The sequence below is a fragment of the Spermophilus citellus genome (genome assembly GCF_964194105.1).
Source record: "Spermophilus citellus genome assembly, chromosome: 3".
Classification (NCBI taxonomy): Eukaryota; Metazoa; Chordata; class Mammalia; order Rodentia; family Sciuridae; genus Spermophilus; species Spermophilus citellus.
This window is the reverse complement of record NC_138184.1, coordinates 140827557-140852419: the sequence shown is the minus strand read 5'-3', so window position 1 is coordinate 140852419 and position 24863 is coordinate 140827557. Positions and strand designations below refer to the sequence as shown.

At 39.5% G+C, this 24863-nt stretch overlaps 1 protein-coding gene across 1 annotated transcript in view; it reads left to right on the top strand.

Annotated features, from left to right (window-relative positions):
* The window catches only part of ITPRID1 (ITPR interacting domain containing 1), a gene marked incomplete at both ends in the record, with an annotated part of 91885 nt that overhangs the window by 12017 nt on the left and 55005 nt on the right, over positions 1-24863 (top strand). The window contains 5 exons of the mRNA XM_081288179.1: positions 13153-13204; positions 15810-15896; positions 17872-18074; positions 21246-21820; positions 23854-23911. Of these exons, the coding sequence (XP_081144305.1) occupies positions 13153-13204; positions 15810-15896; positions 17872-18074; positions 21246-21820; positions 23854-23911 (975 nt within the window). The remainder of the gene's footprint in view (positions 1-13152; positions 13205-15809; positions 15897-17871; positions 18075-21245; positions 21821-23853; positions 23912-24863) is intronic.

Here is a 24863-nt window from a genome sequence, read left to right as displayed (position 1 = left end):
AGGCAGGTAATCGCTAATGAACAAAGCACGTAAGAGGGAGACTGCAGAAAATTGGAGAACCCACTGCTTTTAACAGATTGCTGCCCCGAAGACACCTGGGCCTGTAATGCTGGCTTTTCCAAGTTTTTAGGCAAATCTAGGAATCCCAATCCCTGTGAGAACTGGCACATTGTGGGCTACCAGCTTCTGTGTCTCTGTTCAAGTTCATTATTGAAAACAGGCCAAGGGAAACAGGACCTGACCCCAACAAACCAATTCTCAGGCTCCAGGCAGTTTACCTTACAAATTAGCAAACTGGGAAAGAAAAAAAAACAAAAAAAAACAAAAAAAAAACCTCTAACAGACAAGGAATCACAGGCAAAAACAAAACCTCTTTTAACAGTCAAGTTTCTGCTCTGTGCAAGACTCTTAGCTGCCGGAATCCAAATGCCGAGAAGGCCAATCACTGCTTCCCCCGTAACCAAGAAGTCAGCACACAGAGACACTGTGAAAATAGCTCTTGGTCTCCGAGGACCTAGAGAGCCAAGGAATGTAAAATGGAAATCAACCAGGGAACCTAATTAATTTTTGATGATTTTATCACAATTGAAAAAATCAGGCTCATCTTATGAATGTTTCAAAAATTATACCAGTTTTCCTTGGCTTGAGTTTCTCCAAAAAATCTAAGCTTGGCAGCAGAAAAGGCTAATGTCTGAATGCATTGGCTACAGATAGACATTTGTGTCATTTTCAGCAAGATCAAGAAGAAAGAGGAAAGGGGTGCAGGAAAGAATATAAATGCTATATTTCTTCATCAGTGATGGTGGAGTTCAGGTGAGGGGGCTAACATCCCCTAACTGTTGCTGATGGTGGGGAATGGGACACAGGATGTTAGCTGTGGGGTATAGGAGAGGAAGGTCCTTCTCCCTGCTTGTGCTAAAACCCTAAGACTTTCATATATGACAGAAACCCTCCACTGTGATCAAGCCAATCCACTTCTCACTTCCTAGACAGCATCTTACCCTTGGACCTTCTTTTCTCCTGGATGCAACTTACGGTTTCCTGGCTACCAAAATTGCTTGTAACAACAGTGGCAGGGCCTAGGGACGTGATCCACAGAGTGCGGCTGGCAGATTTGTGTGGACTCTGGGATCCATGAAGAAGTCCTGAGTGAAAGCCTCCAGATCCTACATGACGAGATTTTTTTCTGGATGACAAGATTTTCTGCAGGGCTAGGGTTTTGGAAAGTTCAGCAAGGCTGAACTAACTCTTCTCATCAATATCTGAAAATGGATCATTTCCTCTCTGACAGTTTGAGCAATTCATTATGGCCACCGTGGCAGGTCCCTGGCCTGGACATGCTTGTTTGTTCACACTTTCTAAGAACCCCAGAGCAGTAGCAGACAACTGGAAAAGACAGAGAGAGTAATGAGGACTGTGGCACCAGCAGAACCTGCAGCCAAATGGCCAGGACTGTGGGAAATTTTAGGCAAGGAACACTGATCAGAAACTCTCCAGAATTCTCCAGATGAGCTCACTTAGGTACAAATGTAGGCTTATTTTATGTGTTACATGCAATGCTATAGTTACAGGTAGTGCTGGTTAAGAAGGTGGGGGACAGGGGAAATGGGAAATTTTTGTTAGGGAAATAGGAAATTATATTTATCTTACCTTCTGTTTGGGCCACTTATTATTTATTTCATCTTGGTATCAAGTCATTACAAATAGTTGCCTAAAAATTATACTGTGCTTGGATCGATGACATTAATGAATAGCAAAAGCTATTCTTTCATGTGACATCTTCAATCAACTGGCAGTGGTTTTATGAGTTGGAGTTGTGCTGAGATTGGGTTGGGTTCAGTAAGCAACTGTGCTGCAATGGATTAGTAACGCCCAGAAGAAAGACCTGTGTCTGGAAGTTGTCAAATCTTTCTCCTAGAGGTGCCTCACAGGGTCAAGAAAGAACAGAATGAAAGAAGGCATGCCCTATAGTATTTTATATTCCCCATAATGTTTTATATTCCCTATAATGTATTTTCTTAAAGTTGTTGACATCTGAAATTTAGGTGCAAGACCTGAAATTTCTGTTTTTCTCAACTACTCACTCAGGAAGTTTACTCTAAACAAAGGATGGCAAATACACTCCTTCTCACAAGACAATCCCAATCAGGTGTTGGTGACTATTTTGAGAGCCTATCCAGGCTCAGTGAGAAAGTAATGCAATTGATTAATGATGTCTGCCATGGGCAGTGGGCTTGAAATTGGAGCACAGAGACCATCCTTAACTATTTCAACCTTTGAAATCAATTTATGTTTCTCACTCTATCTGACTGCCATAGTGACAGAGTTACATTTGTTTTGCAAGGCAAACATTTACTGTGCCTGTTCTTTCACTGTCTGTAAATGTAGTTGTATATTTTGAGCTTAGTTCAGAATACTCTATTTGCACACATCTTAACAATGTATCTCTTTCTTTTTTCTTTCTGGACAAGGGTTCCTTTTTCCTAGCAGGGTAACTAAGCTTTTTTAAAAAATCTGCTAAAAATGATGGATATTCCAGCTCTGATTTTAATTATTTCCTGTCTTCCATTGCTTTTGGTGTTGATTTGTTCTTCTTTATTCTAGGGCTTTGAGATGTAATGTTAGTTACATATTTGATAACTTTCTATTCTTTTAATGAAAGAGCTCAATGCAACAGACTTTCCACTTAGAACCACACTCATAGTGTCCCAGAGATTTTGATATATGTTGTGTTGCTATTCTCATTTTACCTCTAAGTATTTTTTAAAATTTCCTCACTGTTTCTTTTGCTAGTATTCAGGTATTAGAGTAGTTTCTATTTTTCACTTTATCATTGATTTCTAATTTTGTTCCATTGTAATCTGACAGAATGCAGGATTTACATCTAATTTTTTTTTTTTTTTGCAAAGTGTTGCTTTGGGGCCTCAGATATGGTCTGCTTTGGAGAAGGATCTATATGCTGCTAAGAAGAAAGTATATTAAGTCATTGATGGATGAAATATTCTATGTATGTCTGTTAAGTCTAAATTATTTTTTTTAAAGAGAGAGTGAGAGAGGAGAGAGAGGGGAGAGAGAGAGAATTTTTAATATTTATTTTTTAGTTTTCGGCGGACACAACATCTTTGTTGGTATGTGGTGCTGAGGATCGAACCCGGGCCGCACGCATGCCAGGGGAGCGCGCTACCGCTTGAGCCACATCCCCAGCCCCAAGTCTAAATTATTAATTGTATTTTTTAGTTCTGGACCTTTTTTATTTAGTTTTCATTTGGAGGATCTATCCAGTAATGAGAGAGCCATGTGAAAGTTACCCAGTATTATTGTGTTGTGGTCTATTTGATTCTTGAAATTGAGAAGAGTTTGTTTGATGTATGTCAATGCTCAATTGTTTGAGGCACAAATACTTATGATTGTTTATGTCTTGTTTATATGTAATTCTGTTGAGCAGTTATGAAGTGAGATGGTATCAAACTCAAAAGTTTCTTCACAGCAAAAAAAAACAATCAAGAATGTGAAGAGAGAATGGGAAAAAATCCTTGCCACCTGCACCTCAGATAGAACATTAATGTCCAGGATAAATAAAGAACTCAAAAAAAAAAATTCTGAACACCAAAATAAATAAACAAATAAATAGTCCAATTAATAAATGGGCAAAGTAACTGAACAGACACTTCACAGAAGAAGAAATACAGTCAACAAATATATGAAAAATGTTCAACATCTCTAGCAATTAAAGAAATGCAAATTAAAACTACACTGAGATTTCATCTCACTCCAGTCATAATTGCACAACAAAAAGTAACAATAAATGTTAGTGAGGATGTTGGGGAAAAGGCACATTCTTACATTGCTGGTGAGACTGCAAACAGGTACAACCACTCTGGAAAGCAGTATGGAGATTCCTCAGAAAACTTTGAATGAAACCACCATTTGACCCAGTTATCCAACTCCTCAGCATACATATATAGTGAGAGGCCACATCAATGTTTATAGTAGCTCAATGCACAATAGCTAAGCTATGGAACCCAACCTAGGTGCCCTTCAACAAATGAGTAGATAAAGAAAATGTGGGATATATACATAACAGAGTAGTATTCATAAAAAAGAATGACTTTTGCCAATAAATGGATAGATCTGGAGATTATAATACTAAATGAATTAAGCCAATCCAAAAAATCAAAGGCTGAATGTTCTCCTGATATGTAGATGCTAACACACAATAAGAGCACAGGGAGAGGAAAGAATAGAAGTTGACTGAATTAGACAAAGAGTAATGAAGGGAAGGGTGGGAGGATGGGAGTAGGAAAAACAGTAGAATGAATCAGACATAACTTTCGTATGTTCATATATAAATAAACCACCAGTGAAAGTCCACATCATGTACAACCACAAGAATAGAATCCTAACTAGAATAAGTAATACTCCATGTATATAGAATATGTCAAAATAAACTCTACTGTCTATATCTAAAAAGAATAAGAAAATGTGATTATTGCTATAAAAATTATGGAGATCCCGGCATATAGGAAGATGGCGGCGATGGGAGTGCATCACCCCAGTGCGCCGCGTCACTGTGCAGGAGAAAGACGAGGTGAAATGGCTGAAGGCTACCTTGTTGGGAATTTCCAGTGAAATTGAGGTGCTCCAGAATCTAGAGGACGGATTTACATCGCGCGGGGTTCGGCTGCGGGGGCTCGGTCGCGGGCGATTTCTCCGCACGGAGGGTAGCAGAGCCTGGTCGGCGGACCGCCCCTCGGATGGAGTCTGCGGCGCGCGCTGGGTAGCGGTGAGGTACCGGAGCAGGAGTACAGCGATGCGGATTCTGGGGGCTCCTGCCAGCGGTGCAATGGCCATGCTTAGTGCTGAGTTCTGGCTTTGAGACAGAGGAGAGAAGCGGTCCAGTTTGGTTCTCGACACCAGTCGGACCACGGAGGAGGACAGCAGCTGCCATCTTGGAGAGCTGATGTAATCATCCCTGTTTTCTACTGATCTCAGCTCATTCAACTACGGAACAGGTGATTTCAGGCTGGGCTGGAGAACCTGAGGAGAATACTCCTCGGGGCTCGCTCCTGGCAAGGCGTGCGCCGGGCTTTGAGCGGCCGGATTCTGGTTCCCCAGGCTGCTTTGGCCCAGGGCTGGGGAACCTGCGGGGAATGCGTGCTGAGGCCAGCTCCAAGTGGAACGTGCGCTGAGGGGTGGCTGGGCTCTGACTCCCAGAACAGTTTTGGCCCGGGGCTGGGGAGCCCGTGGGGACTGCGTCTTTGGGCCTGCTCCTAGCGGAGTGTGCACCGAGCTGGGAGAGTTTGGAGCGGTCTGGCTCGGGCTCCCGGGGCTGCTTTGGCCTGGGGCTGGGGAACCCGCGGGGGTCGCTCTGTGGAGCCTGCTCCTAGCGGAGCGTGGCCGGGATCGGAGAGGCCGGATTCTGGCTCCCGAAGCTGCTTTGGCCCAGGGCTGGGGAACCTGCGGGGACTGCTTCTCGGTCCGGGTCCTGCTGGGTGCTGTGGGGGCCTGGGGGGCAGAGTGGAGCTGCCACCTGCGCCCAGAGCAGGCCAAGTGACCCACCGGCGTGGTATCACGACACCCCAACTGCAGCTGGGGCCAAGGAGAGTAGCCGCCCTCGCCTGGAACAGGACCAGCGACCCGACGGCGCGGTAGCCAAATCACCCCATTTGGAGTGGGGGCTGTGCAGAGCCGCTGTCTGAGCCTGCAAGGTAGGCAGACCTGCGACCCACTGGCAGGACAGGCCCGGCAGCCTGCCAGCGTGGTGGACACGTAGCACCGAGGCAGTCACGTCACACTGGTTGGAGTGGGGGTGGAGCAGAGCCGCCGCCCGTGTCCGGAAAAGGCCCAGCGACCCGTTGGAGAGGCAGTCAGGTACCCCCACCGGGAGTGGGGGCTGAGCAGAACTGCCGCCCGAGCCCACAAGGTAGGCAGAACTGCGACCCACCGGCGGAACAGGCTTAGAGGCCGACCAGTGTGGTAGACACGTCACACTAATTGGAGTAGGGGCGGAGCAGAGCTGCCGCCCACATCCGGATCTGGACCAACGACCCGAGGGCGTGGTAGTTATGTCACCACAATTGGAGTGGGGGCAGAGAAGAGCCGCCACCCTCGCCCGCAGGGTGGGCAGACCTGCGACCAACCAGCGTGGTAGATAGATCACCCTAATTAGAGGAGGAGCACAGCCACTACCGGCCCTGCAAGGGAGATCTCCCAACTATACAAGAGCAATATAAATAAAGAGGGGGAAAATTTCAAAAACACAACAGTTTCACCAAGCAGATAGAAACACGGGCAGTATGAAAAGACAAGGAAAGAAAGGACCACAAGCAATGCAGGTCAACTCAACTTTAGAAGAGGAAATAGCTGCAACAGATGGAATGTCAGATAAACAGTTCAGGATATACATGCTTCAGATGATCTGGAGTCTCAAGGAAGACATGAGACAGCAAAATCAGACAATGAAAGATCATTTTCACAAGGAACTACATAAACAAATACAGGAAGTAAAAGATCAATTTCACAGGGAGATAGAGGTAATAAAAAACAAACAAATAGAAATCCTAGAAATGCAAGAAGCAATAAACCAACTTAAAACCTCAATTGACAATACTACCAGCAGAGTAGATCACTTAGAAGATAGAACATCAGACAATGAAGACAAAGTATTTCAACTTGAAAAGAACATAGACAGCTTAGCAAGTCTGCTAAGAAACCATGAGCAGAATATCCAAGAAATATGGGATAACATTAAAAGACCAAACTTAAGAGTCATTGGGATACAGGAAGGCACAGAGCTCCAAACCAAAGGAATAAACAATCTATTCAATGAAATAATACGAGAAAACTTCCCAGACCTGAAGAATGAAACAGAATCCCAAATCCTAGAAGCCTACAGGACGCCGAATGTGCAAAATCATAAGAGATCCACACCTAGACACATTATAATGAAGATGCCCAACATACAGAATAAGGAGAGAATTTTAAAAGCTACCAGAGAAAGGAAGCAGATTACATTTAGGGGTAAACCAATCAGGATAACAGCTGATCTCTCAACACAGACTCTGAAAGCTAGAAGATCCTGGAATAACATATTTCAAACACTGAAAGAAAATGGGTGACAACCAAGAATCGTGTATCCAGCGAAATTAAGCTTCAGGATGGAAGATGAAATTAAAACCTTCCACGATAAACAAAAGTTAAAAGAATTCGCAGCTAGAAAACCATCTCTTCAAAAAATCCTTGGCAAAACATTACAGGAAGAGGAAATGGAAAATAACATTGAAAACCAACAGTGGGAGGTAGGACAGTAAAGGGGGGAAAGTAATCAAAGAGAAAAACAAATCAGGTTTAGTAACATTAATAAACAAATATGGCTGGAGGAACAAACCATATCTCAATAATAACCCTAAATGTTAATGGCTTAAACTCACCAATTAAGAGACACAGGCTAGTTGAATGGATCACAAAACAAGACCCAACAATATGCTGCCTACAGGAGATGCATTTGATAGGAAAAGATATACATGGACTGAAGGTGAAAGGTTGGGAAAAATCATTCCACTCATATGGACTGCGGAAACAAGCAGGAGTGTCCATACTCATATCAAATAAAATAGATTTCAAGCCAAAGTTAATCAAAAGAGATAAAGAGGGACACTGCATACTGCTCAAGGGAACCATACACCAACAAGACATAACAATCATAAATATATATGCCCCAAACAATGGTGCAGCTATGTTCATCAAGCAAACTCTTCTCAAGTTCAAGAGTCTAATAGACCACCATACAACAATCATGGGAGACTTCAACACACCTCTCTCACCACTGGACAGATCTTCCAAACAAAAGTTAAATAAGGAAACTATAGAACTCAATAACACAATTAACCTAGACTTAATTGACATATATAGATTATACCACCCAACATCAAGCAGTTACACTTTTTTCTCAGCAGCACATGGATCCTTCTCAAAAATAGATCATATATTATGTCACAGGGCAACTCTTAGACAATATAAAGGAGTAGAGATAATACCATGCATCTTATCTGATCATAATGGAATGAAACTGAAAATCAACGATAAAAGAAGGAAGGAAAAATCATGCATCACTTGGAGAATGAACAATAGGTTACTGAATGATCAATGGGTTATATAAGACATTAAGGAGGAAATTAAAAACTTCTTAGAGTTAAATGAAAACACAGACACAACATATCAGAATCTATGGGACACATTGAAAGCAGTTCTAAGAGGAAAATTCATTGTTTGGAGCTCATTCCTTAAAAAAAGAAAAAAACAACAAATAAATGATCTCATACTTCATCTCAAAATCCTAGAAAAAGAAGAGCAAAACAACAGCAAAAGAAGTAGAAGGCAAGAAATAATTAAAATCAGAGCTGAAATTAATGAAATCGAAACAAAAGAAATAATTGAAAAAATTGACAAAACTAAAAGTTGGTTCTTTGAAAAAATAAATAAAATCGACAGACCCTTAGCCATGCTAACAAAGAGAAGAAGAGAGAGAACCCAAATTACTAGCATACGGGATGAAAAAGGCAATATCACAACAGACACTTCGGAAATACAGAAGATAATCAGAAATTATTTTGAATCCTTATACTCCAATAAAATAGAAGATAGTGAAGGCATCGATAAATTTCTTAAGTCATATGATCTGCCCAGATTGAGTCAGGAAGATATAGACAACCTAAACAGACCAATAACAATAGAGGAAATAGAAGAAACCATCAAAAGACTACCAACTAAGAAAAGCCCAGGACTGGATGGGTATACAGCAGAGTTTTACAAAACCTTTAAAGAGAAACTAACACCAATACTTTTCAAGCTACTTCAGGAAATAGAAAAAGAGGGAGAAGTTCCAAATACATTCTATGAGGCCAACATCACCCTGATGCCTAAACCAGACAGAGACACTTCAAAGAAAGAAAACTACAGACCAATGTCTCTAATGAACCTAGATGCAAAAATCCTCAATAAAATTCTGGCGAATCGGATTCAAAAACATATCAAAAAAATTATACACCATGATCAAGTAGGATTCATCCCTGGGATGCAAGGCTGGTTCAATATACGGAAATCAATAAATGTTATTCACCACATCAATAGACTTAAAAATAAGAACCATATGATCATCTCGATAGATGCAGAAAAAGCATTCGACAAAGTACAGCATCCCTTTATGTTCAAAACTCTAGAAAAATTAGGGATAACAGGATCATACCACAACATTGTAAAAGCAATCTATGATAAGCCACAGGCCAGCATCATTCTGAATGGAGAAAAATTGAAGGCATTCCCTCTAAGATCTGGTACAAGACAGGGATGCCCTCTCTCACCACTTCTGTTCAACATAGTTCTCGAAACACTGGCCAGAGCAATTAGATAGACGAAAGAAACTAAAGGCATAAAAATAGGAAAAGAAGAACTTAAATTATCACTATTTGCAGATGATATGATTCTATACCTAACAGACCCAAAAGGGTCTACAAAGAAACTACTAGAGCTAATAAATGAATTCAGCAAAGTGGCAGGATATAAAATCAACACGCATAAATCAAAGGCATTCCTGTATATCAGCGACAAATCCTCTGAAACAGAAATGAGGACAACTACTCCATTCACAATATCCCCCCAAAAAATAAAATACTTGGGAATCAACCTTACAAAAGAGGTGAAAGACCTATACAATGAAAACTACAGAACCCTAGAGAGAGATATAGAAGAAGACCTCAGAAGATGGAAAAATATACCCTGTTCATGGATAGGCAGAACTAACATCATCAAAATGGCGATATTACCAAATGTTCTCTATAAGTTCAATGCTATGCCAATCAAAATCCCAACAGCATTTCTTGTATAAATAGATAAAACAATCATGAAATTCATATGGAATAATAAAAGACCCAGAATAGCAAAAACAATGCTAAGCAGGAAGTGTGAATCAGGCGGTATAGCGATACCAGACTTCAAACTATACTACAGAGCAATAGTAACAAAAACAGCATGGTACTGGTACCAAAACAGGCGGGTGGACCAATGGTACAGAATAGAGGACACAGTAACCAATCCACAAAACTACAACTATCTTATATTTGATAAAGGGGCTAAAAGCATGCAATGGAGGAAGGATAGCATCTTCAACAAATGGTGCTGGGAAAACTGGAAATCCATTTGCATCAAAATGAAACTGAATCCCTTTCTCTTGTCATGCACAAAACTTAACTCAAAATGGATCAAGGAGCTTGATATTAAATCAGAGACACGTTGTCTGATAGAAGAAAAAGTTGGCTATGATCTACATACTGTGGGGTCGGGCTCCAAATTCCTCAATAGGACACCCATAGCGCAAGAGTTAACAACTAGAATCAACAAATGGGACTTACTCAAACTAAAAAGTTTTTTCTCAGCAAAAGAAACAATAAGAGAGATAAAGAGGGAGCCTACATCCTGGGAACAAATCTTTACTCCACACACTTCAGATAGAGCCCTAATATCCAGAGTATACAAAGAACTCAAAAAATTAGACAATAAGATAACAAATAACCCAATCAACAAATGGGCCAAGGACCTGAACAGACACTTCTCAGAGGAGGACATACAATCAATCAATAAGTACATGAAAAAATGCTCACCATCTCTAGCAGTCAGAGAAATGCAAATCAAAACCACCCTAAGATACCATCTCACTCCAGTGAGATTGGCAGCCATTATGAAGTCCAACAACAACAAGTGCTGGAGAGGATGCGGGGAAAGGGGTACACTTGTTCATTGTTGGTGGGAATGCAAATTGGTGCAGCCAATTTGGAAAGCAGTATGGAGATTTCTTGGAAAGCTGGGAATGGAACCACCATTTGACCCAGCTATTCCCCTTCTCGGTCTATTCCCTAAAGACCTAAAAAGAGCATGCTACAGGGACACTGCTACATCGATGTTCATAGCAGCACAATTCATGATAGCAAGATTGTGGAACCAACCTAGATGCCCTTCAATAGATGAATGGATAAAAAAATGTGGCATTTATACACTATGGAGTATTACTCTGCTTTAAAAAATGACAAAATCATAGAATTTGGAGGGAAATGGATGGCATTAGAGCAGATTATGCTAAGTGAAGCTAGCCAATCCCTAAAAAACAAATGCCAAATGTCTTCTTTGATATAAGGGGAGTAACCAAGGACAGGGTAGGGACGAAGAGCTTGAGAAGAAGATTAATATTAAACAGGGATGAGAGGTGGGAGGGAAAGGGAGTGAGAAGGGAAATCGCATGGAAATGGAAGGTGATCCTCAGGGTTATACAAAATTACATATAAGAGGAAAGGAGGGGTAAGAGAAAAATAATACAAGTGGAAGAAATGATTTACAGTAGAGGGGGTAGAGAGAGAAAAGGGGAGGGGAGGGGAGGGGAGGGGAAGGGGGATAGTAGAGAATAGGATAGACAACAGAATACATCAGTCACTAGAATGGCAATATGTAAATCAATGGAAGTGTAACTGATGTGATACAGCAATCTGTATACGGGGTAAAAATGGGAGTTCATAACCCACTTGAATCAAACTGTGAAATATGATATATTAAGAACTATGTAATGTTTTGAACAACCAACAATAAAAAAAATTATGGAGATCCCTATTTCCATCCACCAAATTTGACATTCTCAAACAAGTTAGTTCATGGATAACTTAAAGCCTACATATAGACCACTGCCCCCCTCTACCACCCAGACAAGAATTCTGGCTCCAAATGAAAGCTCTTTATTATTTTCAACATTCTTTCATATATTTTAATCACTCAGGTTTGTTCATCTAAAACTTTTTCCAACCTGCATTCTCTTTCTTATGATGAAAAACTTCATGTTCTCATAGAAGTACAGGGTGGGGACACTTCCCAGTGTTGTGCATGTTCCACATTTGTACCCAAGAAAGCCATGAGGGATAGTAAGTGATAAAATGTACACATACTGGGAATAGTTCCTTTTGCAGATGTCAGCTGCATGTGTTGTCTTGACACACAGTATGATACTTCAAGAGCCCTTGAATGGGCCTTGGATATCTAATACATCTTCATCCTGAGATATTCTGTCCTCAGCTCCACTGCCCAGAAAATGGACTGTCAGCATCATCATTCTCACATTTATATGTTTGCTCAAAAACTTTTCATGTCCCGACATATACTTATAAACCCTCGTTTTCAGTTTTCAGTTTTCAAGTCAACTACAAGATATTCTATTAGCAGTGTGGTTTAAAAAAAAAAAAAACAAAAGAAGCTATGGCATTTTTAGTGACCATGAGAAATGTATTTAATCTCTCTGAGCCTCAGTTTTCTTCTCTATTATGTGGGAATAAGAACAACAATAAAAATTTTGGTTTTATTTCGTGGTTTTATTGTAGAAATTGGGATTATGCATATAACATGCTTAGCTGTTGCTTGAGTAGATTATAGTAAATACATTGTGTTAAATAGATAGTATGTTATTGCTAAAATCAATAATACAGGTAGTAACAAATTCCTAGATCTGTTACTCTTGATCATGGATTCATTACTAAATTTCTGTGAGTCTCAGTTTCCTTTTTGGAGAAATGAGGATATATCCTAAATCAAATGGCTTTTGGATGGATTGGATGGTACCCACTAATGGAAGATGCTCAGTAAATGCAAATTCCTTCCCTGTGTTCCTTTGCCTGCCCAGACTGTATTTTTGATAGGCCACAGGTTCCACAAGCGAGCCTCCCCACGTGCTCTGCCATCTAATCAGACCAGTCTCAGACCTTCCTCTTTTTACAGATACCTTTATCTCTTCTTTAGTGGTGATACCTACTTTCCATTCATCAAATTCACCTCATTCTTAAACATCCAATATAAATCCCATTTCCCCCATTGAAACCTCCACTGATTCCTCCATTCGCTCCTGACTTCTCGCTTCATTGAACAAGTATATTTCTTCCAGGGCTTTGTCCTACGGTTTAGCCATTCATTATATTCTGTCTTGTTCACTCCTGACATACTTTCTCTTCCATGCTTATACAACCCGGGAGATGGAAATTCAGTCCCACATTGTTTCATTTAGATATAAGAAAATCTCCCATGAGATAAAAGACAATTAAGTTCACCTCTACTGTTTTTTTCTTCCAGTTTCTTTGCATGAACAAGGAATGGTTCAGATGACTGTGAAAGACTACATGAGGTAGGTAGCAGAATCAGAGTTCCTTCTCCCCACTATGTTACATCTGAATCTTTCCTAAATGAAGTAGAAGTGAGAAAGTTTCTCAATAATACCATGGATCCTAGGCTCTCACGAAAGGTCACACTTGTTGAGTGCCTGGAACATGTTCACTAACCTTAAAGAAATAGAGATTCCTTAGATGTCATAAAGGAACAAACAAATTAAATCAGCAAATGCTGACCTGGGAGGCGATTTAATTAGAACCTGTGCATCAGTGACATTTTACTATAGTACAGCTGTTCATAAAGACCTGTTCATATGACAGTTGTATTCATACTTTCATCTGGCCAATGTTATTAATCATCATGATATTTACTGGATAATAATTCGTACAATTTTCAAAGTTAGATTGAAAGCAGTGAGAGTCTCTTGATACAAGGAGAGACTAGATCTCAAAGTGTGGTTCCCAGACCAGCAGCACCAGCAGCACCTGGGAACTTAATAGAAAAGCAAGTTGCTGAGCTCCCTCCCTGCTCAGACTTACTGCACTACAAACCCTTCAAGTAAGGTTCAGAAACAAAGATGTGTTTCTTCAAGTCTTCCAGATGATTCTTGGGCATACTCTAGTTTATAAAATGCTGGGTTAAACTTTGAGATCTCCTGAGTTTAGGAACTCTGCTTTCTGGGCTCTCATTCTTGCATTTTTGAGATAATTCCAACTAGCCAGAAACCATTGCTATATCCTTCTTACTTCTACAGTTCACACTTTGTTTTAGTCAGCTTTTTCACTGCTGTGACTAAAGGACTCAGCCAGAACAATTGTAGGGGAGGAAAAGTTTATTTGAGGGTTCATGGTTTCTCCATCCATAGACAGCCAGTTCCATTCCTCAGGGCTCGAGGTGAGGCAGGGTATCATGGTGGAAGAGTGTGGTGGAGGGAAGTTGCTCACATGATGATCAGAGAGTAGAGGGCAAGAGAGGTCTCCACTCTCCAGATACAAAATATATACCCCATAGCCACGCCCTCAACGAACCACTTCCTCCAGCCACACCCACCTGCCTCCAGTTACCACTCAGTTAATCCCTTGAGGGATCAATTCACTGATTAGATTAAGTCTATGACCCCATCTTTCTCCTCCAAAACATCTTGCATTGTCTCACACATGAGGTTTTGGGGGACACCACATCTAAACCATAACACACTTTAAATGCCATTTTTCTTAATTTTTTTCCTCCCTTTAAGGACTGTTGTTTTTGTTTCTTGTGGAATCATAGAGTAATATAGGATCACAGGAAACTCCCAGAAAACCCTCTATTTTCTCAAAAAGGAAGATGAGTGTTGGATTCAGTGACCAGCTCTGCTCCCTGCCCCCACCCCCACTTTATCAGAACAGTGACTAGACATGAATTCTTCTGGACTCAAGGCCAGAGTTGCTCCTGGGTGTCTCTGATGAACATTACAAAATAAGATGTGACCCATAAACGCAAAATGAAAAGTAACTTAAGCACGGTTGCTAAAAACTGAGATGAATCAATAAATAAAAGGATATTTTTCTGCCGCACCTCAAGAGTCAATAGTCTTTTAAAACTGGAGTTCATATTATCCAGAAACATGCTCTTTCTCAGTCTTCATGAAAAGAAGCAATTAAACAAGGAAGTGGCAAACCCCAGCTCTTCTTCCTAAATGTGGACAGAACAAAGACAAATTCAGCAGCCCAAGTAAGAGAACTTGATGTCCTTGGGGACACTGCCCTCTGCATTGGAGTCTTTGATAAATTCTAATTGTATTGTCTATTGTGTTTGACGATTCTAGATGTGACCCATGGTAGAGCCGAGATTTATAAAACTGAACTACATAATAATAATGTTCCACTCTCCTTGAAAGTGCTTTCAAATGATTTGTAAATGCAAACCTATTGCATAGAGTGACTCATTTTTTTTTATTTTCTTTTTTTTAAAAGAGAGAGAGAGAGGAGAATTTTTTTAATATTTATTTTTTAGTTCTCGGCGGACACAACATCTTTGTTTGTATGTGGTGCTGAGGATTGAACCCGGGCCGCACGCATGCCAGGCAAGCGCGCTACTGCTTGAGCCACATCCCCAGCCCTCATTTTTTTTTTCTTTTCAGTAATAAAGGAGTTTGTTACTGTTGCATATGGATGGCCACAAGAACCCTGGGGACAGCACTTTGAGATTTTTCTCCGTGAAATATGAAATTCTTTTCCATTATAGAATTAACATAAATTTGCTTCAGTGACTGTTCCCTGTGCCCATTTCAGCACATAATTTTAACTTCTTCCCCAAAGTTGGAACCTAACAAAGCTGTGTTCCTGAAAAGGTTCCCCAGTGATTTACCATCTGTCAAGAGTATGACACTCTGTCACCTGTATAATGAGCAGTAGCTGGGCACCTAACACTTAAATTCTCACACCTGCTATAACACAGTGCTCTGAAACGAGAATCAGGCCCTGGGCTGCACACTTGGTCTCTTCAAAGTTGTGGCCATTGTGGGGTTGTTAGAAACTAAGAGAAATGCACGTTTGCTCTGGAAGGGAAAGATTGACAATGACTCCCAGGAACTACCTCAATCAACACATCTCATGTTGGCATTCCCCCCTTGGTTGTAGGTCTCTGCATCAGTTTTCTGAAACTCCCACCCTATCCAGAGGAACCAGTTTCAATTCTTGCCATTCTACCACAAGTGTACCACAAAGGTATGTGATTTCCACACATTTTTCCTCCAGAAATACATTCTGGGCAACAACCAATTTTATAAAATTATAAATAAGGACTTGAGAAAAACTTGCTGAATGAATGGATGAGAGAATAAACAAAAGACTTCCAAATTCCAATTTGCAAGAACAATAGTTATATGGAAAACAGACTAAATATCTGTTAATGTAAAAATGGCCAAATAAACCATTGGCCCATTCATTTTATGGAATTTCATGCAATGATTAAAAAAGTAGGCAGAGATATGCCCTGTATATACAGTTTATACCCTGTAGATCTGCACCTATTAGAAAGATCTTCAAGGCATATCTTTTAAGGGAAAAAAATCAAGATGCAGAAAGATACATAGAGTGTGTTACTATTTATAAAACAAGCTAGTGAGATCTGTGGAGCATTATATAGCTATATAGAATAATGTCCAGAAGAATATACATAGGTTTAGGAGGAAAAGGCTCAGAATTACTGGGGACAATGAGGAAAGTAAGAAAGATATTTGTGTGTAATATTATAATTTTTAACATGTTAAGCATATTTTAAATATTTCTTGCAAAATTCAATAAAAAATTTAAAACAGTGATATTTTCATAATGATTTGCAAAGATTTTAAATGACAAACCAATCAATAATTGTATTATTGGCCATGAGATTGTACTTTTGGATTGCAAGGACTATCTTTATTCATTTTTGTGCCATAGGTGCCTAGCATAGAGGCTAGAACATGACAGACACTCAATAAATATTTGCATACATGGGCTGAATAAAAATTTGTGCAATAAGGTCAATAGACTAATGGATTAAGTCTTCCCCCATATAATTTAGACTTCTTGCCAGATATTTTTTTTTCTCCCTTGAACCTCCTTTTGTTCCTATGTCCACGTCATTGACAGATGGGCACTCCCAGTTCTTCCAAGTAATTTCTATGACTAAATGTACAAGCCAAGCCATTTCAGTTCCCATTGAAGGTTGCTGGACTACCTTTTCTTACTTAACTGAATCAAGAGGCAAAGCACTAAATATCTATGTTACTTGGAAAGTGAAAGTGTGTTGCCGGTGGTTTCATTAAGCAGGCCTGGCCATGAGACTAAAAGTTCATGACCATAAAATAATCTCAACTATTGCAAATAAGCTCATTAGTGTTGCATGTCAAGGTGAACACTAACATCAAACAAAAAGGCGGAAAAAAAAGAAGAAAGAAGAAGTAAAAAGAGGAAAAAGCAAATATGGTAAAACCTCATCAAAAGTTCTGATTCCCAGAATCCATGAGTTTTAAAAGTTCCAACTCAAAAGAAGCTCAACAACTGGGAAGTGAACTAGTATACATAAATACAAATTCCAGATAATGGATATTTATCATTTTCAGTGATAAAGCGTACTAGAACAATTTGATGCAAACATTTGTTTATCAACCAAGTCCAAAAAAAGAAGAGAGACAGAACATGTGAATCCTACCTAAGGACTTAAAATCATTATTCATAAACATGAGCCCTGGGGTTCTGCATTTAATATCCTCAACAGATTTATGTAGCTGAGTATGCTCCACACTAATACTCTTTAAAAATATTCTTCTGCGAGTCTACTGTTGACTTTTTTTCCCCATGTTTTTCTCTTGCCATCAATTACCACTTCTTTGTGGTTGACAGTGCACTATCTCTGGCATCCATTCCACAATCTTCCTGCACTGTCTAATTTAACATTTGCTCTTGGGGAAATAAAAAAGCCAGATGGATGAACTCGTGGTATTGTATGTAAAGTATAAGAGAGCAGTCCCTCGGTGCAGAGACTGACTGTCCTTTAAGTAAGTATATATGAACGCTAGCGAAGGCACCATCTGTCTGTTCAGGTTCCTCTTCCGCTCAGTTTCTGGAAGTTTGGGTGACTAGAAAAATGTGACTTAGGCTTCAGTGAAGTGTTATGGATAAAGGGACTCTTATATATGTTCATTTTTTTTAATCACAGCATTCCTGAATGGCTGGAATTTTGGGAAAAAGACCCAGTGGAGATTCTCTTAGATCTGGGGTTTGGCGCTGACCAGCCAGACATCTGCACACAAATCCCAGCCAGATTCCTTGGTTGTGGCTCAGCAGCCAGAGGGATCAACATCCGTGTTTTTCTTGAAGCTCAAAAGCAGCGGATGGACATTGAGAATCCTAACTTGTATGGTAAGTGACCTTGTGAGCACCTCAGCAATGGCAGTGAGTGGCCGGGTGGACCACAGTATTAAATGGACAGACTAGTAGGCTGTGTGGAGTGACATTCTGTTCTTTTCGCACAGTAGCTTAAAGCAGAAGAGATTTCTTTCTTGATCAGTCTACATGTCCACTGTGGGCTGATGTATATATTTGGAAGAAGGATCGATCTGCTCCAAATTGTCCTCATTTGAGGAATTGCTCCCCACCCCCACCCCACATACCACCAATATGGAATGTCACTAATAGCAATAACAGGAAAAGGGTAGAAATGGAAAACCATAGTTAGCACTTAAATCCTCTGCCCATAACTACACATATCAGGTCTTCTCAGATTCTATTGGCCAGAACATGTCATAGGCTTACATACCCCAAGGGGTAGGAAGATGTAATCCTGCCATATGCCCCTGGCAAGAGGAAAACTGGTAATACTGGTGAGCAGCTCTAATATATACCACAACCACATACCCAGGAAGCAGAGAAACCAAGGTCTGACCAGGCTTATCTGGGTCATAAGGTGACACCTTCTCATCTGTGAGGCTTAGACACACACCATTGGCAACCTGAGCTATAAGTGGTAGTTATTAATCTGTCATACCTGCAGATTTGTAGACTAGCTCTGCCTAATCTTCATAGCTATTGTACATTGTTCTGTTTCTGCGACTGGTCATCAGTGGAAGACTTTTCTTTAGGACATTCCTGAGCATGTTCTTGAGGTACACATACTTTGCTTGAATAATTTGGAGGGAGGATATCTTATAGTTTATTTACTACAGGATTGATGTAATAAATCAAAGGTGTATTTTCAGTGTCCTAGAGGAGAAATGCAACATTTTTAAAATCATTTGAATTTAGAACCCCCTCTTGGAGCAACAAAGAACATCTCCATGGAACAGAGTTTGAGTGATTCTAGATGGGGAAAATGGCAAAGTTCTGTTTCTGAAATAAATTATTTTAAATAAATAAATTCACTGAAAGGAATGTCAAGGGAGCTGGAGTGTTTTTTTTTAATCAAATAATTATCTGAAATCAGGACTTCATGTGGATTTCTTATTTTAGTTTCCACTTCTCTATTTCTATGTAGATGGAATGGGTTTTAAAATTGAAGCAATGGGGTTTTTGAAAGGGAGTATATCAACCTGAACATGTTGTGATGTGAATTTTCTTTATTTTTTTTTGTTTTTTTTTTTAGATTCAATTCTTTATTTTTTAGAAGCAATTAATATTATTCTTTGTTGTCTTCTCTTCTGAGTCCCACAGAGATGCAAGCTTCTTGATCAATTCTTTATTTGGGAAAAATAAGGACATTTACAAACACTTGAGCAGTGTTTGAGCTGATCTGTGAAGGAAACACTTTCCAAATGAAATAGACATGGATTTTAGAGGAACTAGGAGTTTTCCCATAATCCTGTAATGGCTGCCCTCTTATTTCTACTACTTAACAATACACTTTTGATTCAAGGCTGCTGAGAAGGTCAAATGTAAAACTAGCAATAACAAAATTAGTTGGCTGTTAGAAAGATAGATTGGAGATGTATGTCTCCTTCAAAGTCAGTAGAAAAAAAAATTCAAACTTGAGGGTGAGAATCCATTCGTCCATTGTTCAATGTACCCAAAGGCAAAAATAAAAGAAGACACTCATCCAACTCTTCAGACTATTGTGTTCTCTGAATTGACTGAACCAATTAATTTGATAGGCTTTGTCTAAGTATAAAAACCTGCTACGGGGTAGATGGGAGACAATCATAAAAGCTGAATTATGCTTCAATCTTACCCTCTGGCTCACAAAAGAGATTTGGTTTCAACTAAAGCTTAACTTGGAGGGAGGAATTTAATCAGAATTATTCTGAAACATTCCAAACCCAAATTCCTATAGGTGTTGAAAGAATAACACAGTCCTCTGTGGGAAATCCCTCATATTGTTTTGAAGGATGATAAGTTAATATCTTCTCCTTTCCAGTGAAAGAAGCAGGTAAGTATAAAGATGTGCACAGGAAAGAGTCACCAGCATTGCTGTGATGGTGGAAAAAAAAATGTGCAGAGGACAGCACCTTCCCCTCCCATCTGGTCCTTGGCCCTCGCTGGGCTATGCAACCCTGCATGCTGTCACCAGGGTTAAAAAAAAGGGGGCTGTGAAATAGATCAAGTGTTTGTTTCCATTACTGTAGCTTCATTATCTTCAGATACCAAAAATATTTTTTCACCATCTTTTTTAAACTGGCAAAGCATCCTCAAATGAACCCTTAATTACATTAGGTATCCCCCTATGCTAAGTCATATATTACCTGAATACTGAAACCATATCATCCACAAAGACTGACAAGATGAGCGGGTTTGTTTTGAAGGACAAATGCATTTTCGCATTCACGACTTCTTTCTCTTGAAAGACTGAGGAAAATACATTTCCTTCCTGTCTTGCACATTTAAATAATTTATTTTAAACAGCTGATCCTTACATAGCTGTGCATTTTGCAACTTTTTTTGATGCTAGAAGCAAATATGACACATACATAAAACAGTCATGATTCCAAGATAAAAAAAAAAAGAGAGAAAAAAACTGACCATTTACTATGTCTGGCATAGAGATTAACACTATCTATTCATTCATGTAGTCAGGGTTGAATTTCCAGCAATGATTCACCTGAGATTTGGATCCAGGCCTTCTGGCTCCATATGCCAGCCATTCCACACTCTCTAGTTCTGGAAATGATGGAGGTCATGATGAGATATCGACCCCGTGAAGCTGTGAGAAGAATACTCAGGCTGCTTCACGTTGAAAGAGCCAGGTTCATTCTTTTAAAGTTAATTTAATACATATAGGTATATAGACTCCTACATGTCCATAGTTTGTAACAAATTAACACCTAAAAATGAGGACATATAATCCATATAGCTATGTATATTCGGCTTACATTTAAGAAGTGTACTTTCTCCGTAGCACAAGGATTTCTCATTACACTGGAGAATCAACTCCATACAAGCAAAGATATGTGTAAAACTTTACTTTCAAGAGTTCAAATTTCTCCCCGTCTTGAAAATCATGTGGCAACCAATTTTTCAATTTTGACAACACCATCCACTGCATCAGTGCAGTTTTGCTGAGAAAACTCAGTGTAAAACGTTTGCGTTCCTTGTATTCTTCAGGTCGTTTCCGACAGCTGGAAATCCTGGACCACGTAACCAATGCCTTCTCATCTCTGCTGAATGATGTCAACCTCCCACAGAGCCCCGCAGAGGAGAAAGCTGGAGGAGACAGGATGCGAAGAAGGGCAGTGAGTGGGGCTAAAGAGCCTCAAAGAAGAACAAGTAAGATTTTACGGAGAGCCTCGAGATGGAATATCAAGAGGGACTGTGACCCAGAAGCATCCGGATCTTTCAAGATGAAAGACAGAATTTTTCTCCCTCCTGCCAAACCTTGTGAGTGTGGGACAGAGTTGCCAGCAGCCTCAATCAGCCACAACCAAAGCCATGTGTCTCCTTTGGCCGAGCATTGGTCTGCCCAAGCCTGTGATGACTTGACACCTTGTCACCCTCCCCGAGATCTTCTGGGCAAGCAGTGGCCTTGCTCGCCCATGCTGGCCAAGCAGGCTTCTCTTTCCTACATGCCTGAGGGATCAGTCAGGGACAGAGCTCGGAAGGAGAATTTGATCCACATTAACAAGCTCAGGAATATGTCTCATCTTGTGGGTAAAGGACCAGACTCCTTTGAAATGGAAGAGGTCAGTGTTGTACCTACACGCTCAGCATCCTAAGGGGTATAACCTGCCTTCCAACTCTCACTTAACTATCTTTCATCCTGTCAATGGTTATTATTCCAAATTCAGAGTTTAAGACATTTAAAGCTATTCTACTTGCTGGAGTCAGAAATAATCTAGTATGAAATGAACTTTCTTCTCTTCCTTTTCTTTGTCTTGCTCACAGATTAATCCATGAGTTGCTTGTGCTCACTGTATTATGATGCATCTCAGTGTGCTTTGTATGATCAGTATGCTAACTTCACGTTTCACCTTTAAGGGTCACATCAACTACTGCCCTCTCAGTGAAACCTGCACTGATAATTCCCCCGATGTGTCCTCACAGCTTGTTTTGTAAGAAAATTGCACATGAGTCAGTGGCCCCTCCAGTTCTCACCTCTCAGCAGCTTGGAGACCAGGGACTGTGTCTTGGAAATGTTTCCTCTGCCATGCCTACTGCGGTGCCAGGGGCAAAGCAGTAGAATCCAGTGGGTTTTGATGTTAGGGGGTTAGTTTTATTTCCTCTGGGGTTTGTTGGTATTCATATGTCTTGACGTTTTTCGCACATACTCACTGCTCCTTCATGTCACCTACAGTCACACATTTTCATTCTCATTTAGATCTCTACCAGTACATCTTAGTCCCCCAACCCCAAAATACATACATCTTTCCACTCTCTTCTATTCATATAATCCCCAGGTGGGTCACCTCTCCATTGAGCCTTCTATGTGCCAGCCACAGACAGAACAGCCCAGAATTGGTAATAGAATCTGCTTTGAAGGGAGCTCCAGAGAAGTGTTAGAAAATCATAACGTGGGACAGTGGCAGGTCTGCAAACATACTTTTAAGGCAATCTATAGACTTGTTTTGGTGTATCCAGGCAGCAATTAAAAGGATTCTTAACCAGCCAGGGGGGTCTAAGAGGATCATGGAAATTATGGGAAATAAAGCTTAACTAAAATATTAAAAGAAGAATAAGATTTAATTAAGTAAATATAATCTATCACCAGCCCTCCCTGCCCCACAAAGACATAAAAATGTATTCAAAATATGTTTAGTCCTGCATCTTTTTTTTTTTGGTCATATAATCACAATATTTAAAATGTTTATGTCCTTTGATTCAGCTTTCAATATTTAGATATCAATCCCCAATAAATAAAATGATATGGAGAAATAGATACACAAACAAAGATATTATTGTTAGTTGCAAAATTTTTAAAACATTCCAACAATTGCAGAGTTGTTATGTAAATTAATGTACATTTAAATTATGGCCTACCAGGCAGTCATGAAAATGGTGCTTTCAAAGAAACTGTATGATGTGGGTGGAAAGCTTTCCTTCTAAATTTTGAATGAAAAAAATTGACTACATCATCATATGCAGGATAAATTTACGAAAAAGAAAACTTGCGAAGAAACACTTCAAGATGTTAGCAGTAACTGTTTTCTTATACTTTCTTTTTTTCTGCATCATGCTTCTATAGTAAAGTACATTACCATTTTTAAAGTAATATTTATTATTTTGTTTTAACATAGCCTTATTTTTATTGATAGAGTATTATTTATTAGTTTCTAATAAATATCAAAAATAAATTCTGCTCCATTGATTTGTAAATTAAATTTTCTTTTATCCATTTAGGCACTATATAGCACTTCAATTTTTTGAATTATTCTCCATAGTTTAGCAAGCCAAATTAATTTAAGTTTCTCCAAATATATTTAATGTGTTCTTGATAGCAAAAAAGTCTTTCATAATAATATTAGTATGTGAATTCAGTTAAAATTTATATCTCCCAAGAAGAATTGTGTATCCTTGCCTTCTTCCCTTCTCCTGAACTCTTTAAATCCTTATCTTGGGTACTTCATCCTTACCATCTCCTCCAGCAGACTATAAACTATTTGAGATGAGGAATTCATGTTTACCCTACTTATTGGTGGCCAGTAGACAGTTAACTAAATGAAGTGAATCTTTATGAAAAAAAAAATTCTAATGAGATTGTTGCAATTTGATGCCTTAGGTCCAGAGCTTTGAAGAAGAGACTGGTAACTCTCTTGACCTGACTTCAGGAACTGTAGGTAAGAAGTCATCAAGGTCAATGACTGCATTCATGACCTTTCAGAAAGAGAATGTAAACAACTGGCTTAACTTTCTTAAATATGTAAAGAGCTTGAATTATCTCCAGGAGACATCCTACATCATTTTAGCTGTTAACAATCTAGCCTTAGTGCAAATGTATAGATATGAATTTTAAAATACTTACTAGGAAAAAAAGTTTGATATCCCTAGGGCTAATGGAATCTGTGGATGTCTAACACCAATTCAGTTATGATCTGCCTACCTTAACTGAATGGATTTCAGATAGGACTAACTAGGTGAATACCTTCCTATTCAGACTACCAACTGCTTGGTATTTTGCAAGTCATATATTTTTATTGGTCCTCTTCCTAACCATGATGAAAGATAAGTCCAGATAATTTTTAAGCTCTCTACCAGCACTTACGTTCTAAACTTTGTATGACCTTGATGTTCAGCTCTCAGTGGAAACAAGTTGTCTAGATCTGACTTCCAGATGTCCTCTTAGAAGGGTGCTCTCTCATCCCTGTCACAGAAGAGGAAGCCTTTTTTCACTCCCGGACCTAATGCTCTCATGCAGTTATCATAGTGATTCAGCATTTCCATGATCCTGTAATGAAGCTAGACAGAGGCATTGATTAGTCAAGCAAAATAGAGCAGATGAAGCTAGTGCATTTCCTGAAGAAAATATGCAAATTTTTAATTTAATTTAGTGTGGTGTCAAACACATCTTTTCCATTACGAAGTGTATGTATAGGCCTCATTTTGCTAAATGCTGTTTAGAAATTATGCATTAGTAATTATAGGGTCCTGCTGATTACATAAATTGTTATCCTGCTCTTTGAAGTAATTACCACATAACCTGCATTGAGGTTTATAAGACAAAAATAAGCATCTGTTTTCTATCTAATTGAATGCTTCTCAATGAAGCTGGAGGTCCCCCTGCCAATAGAA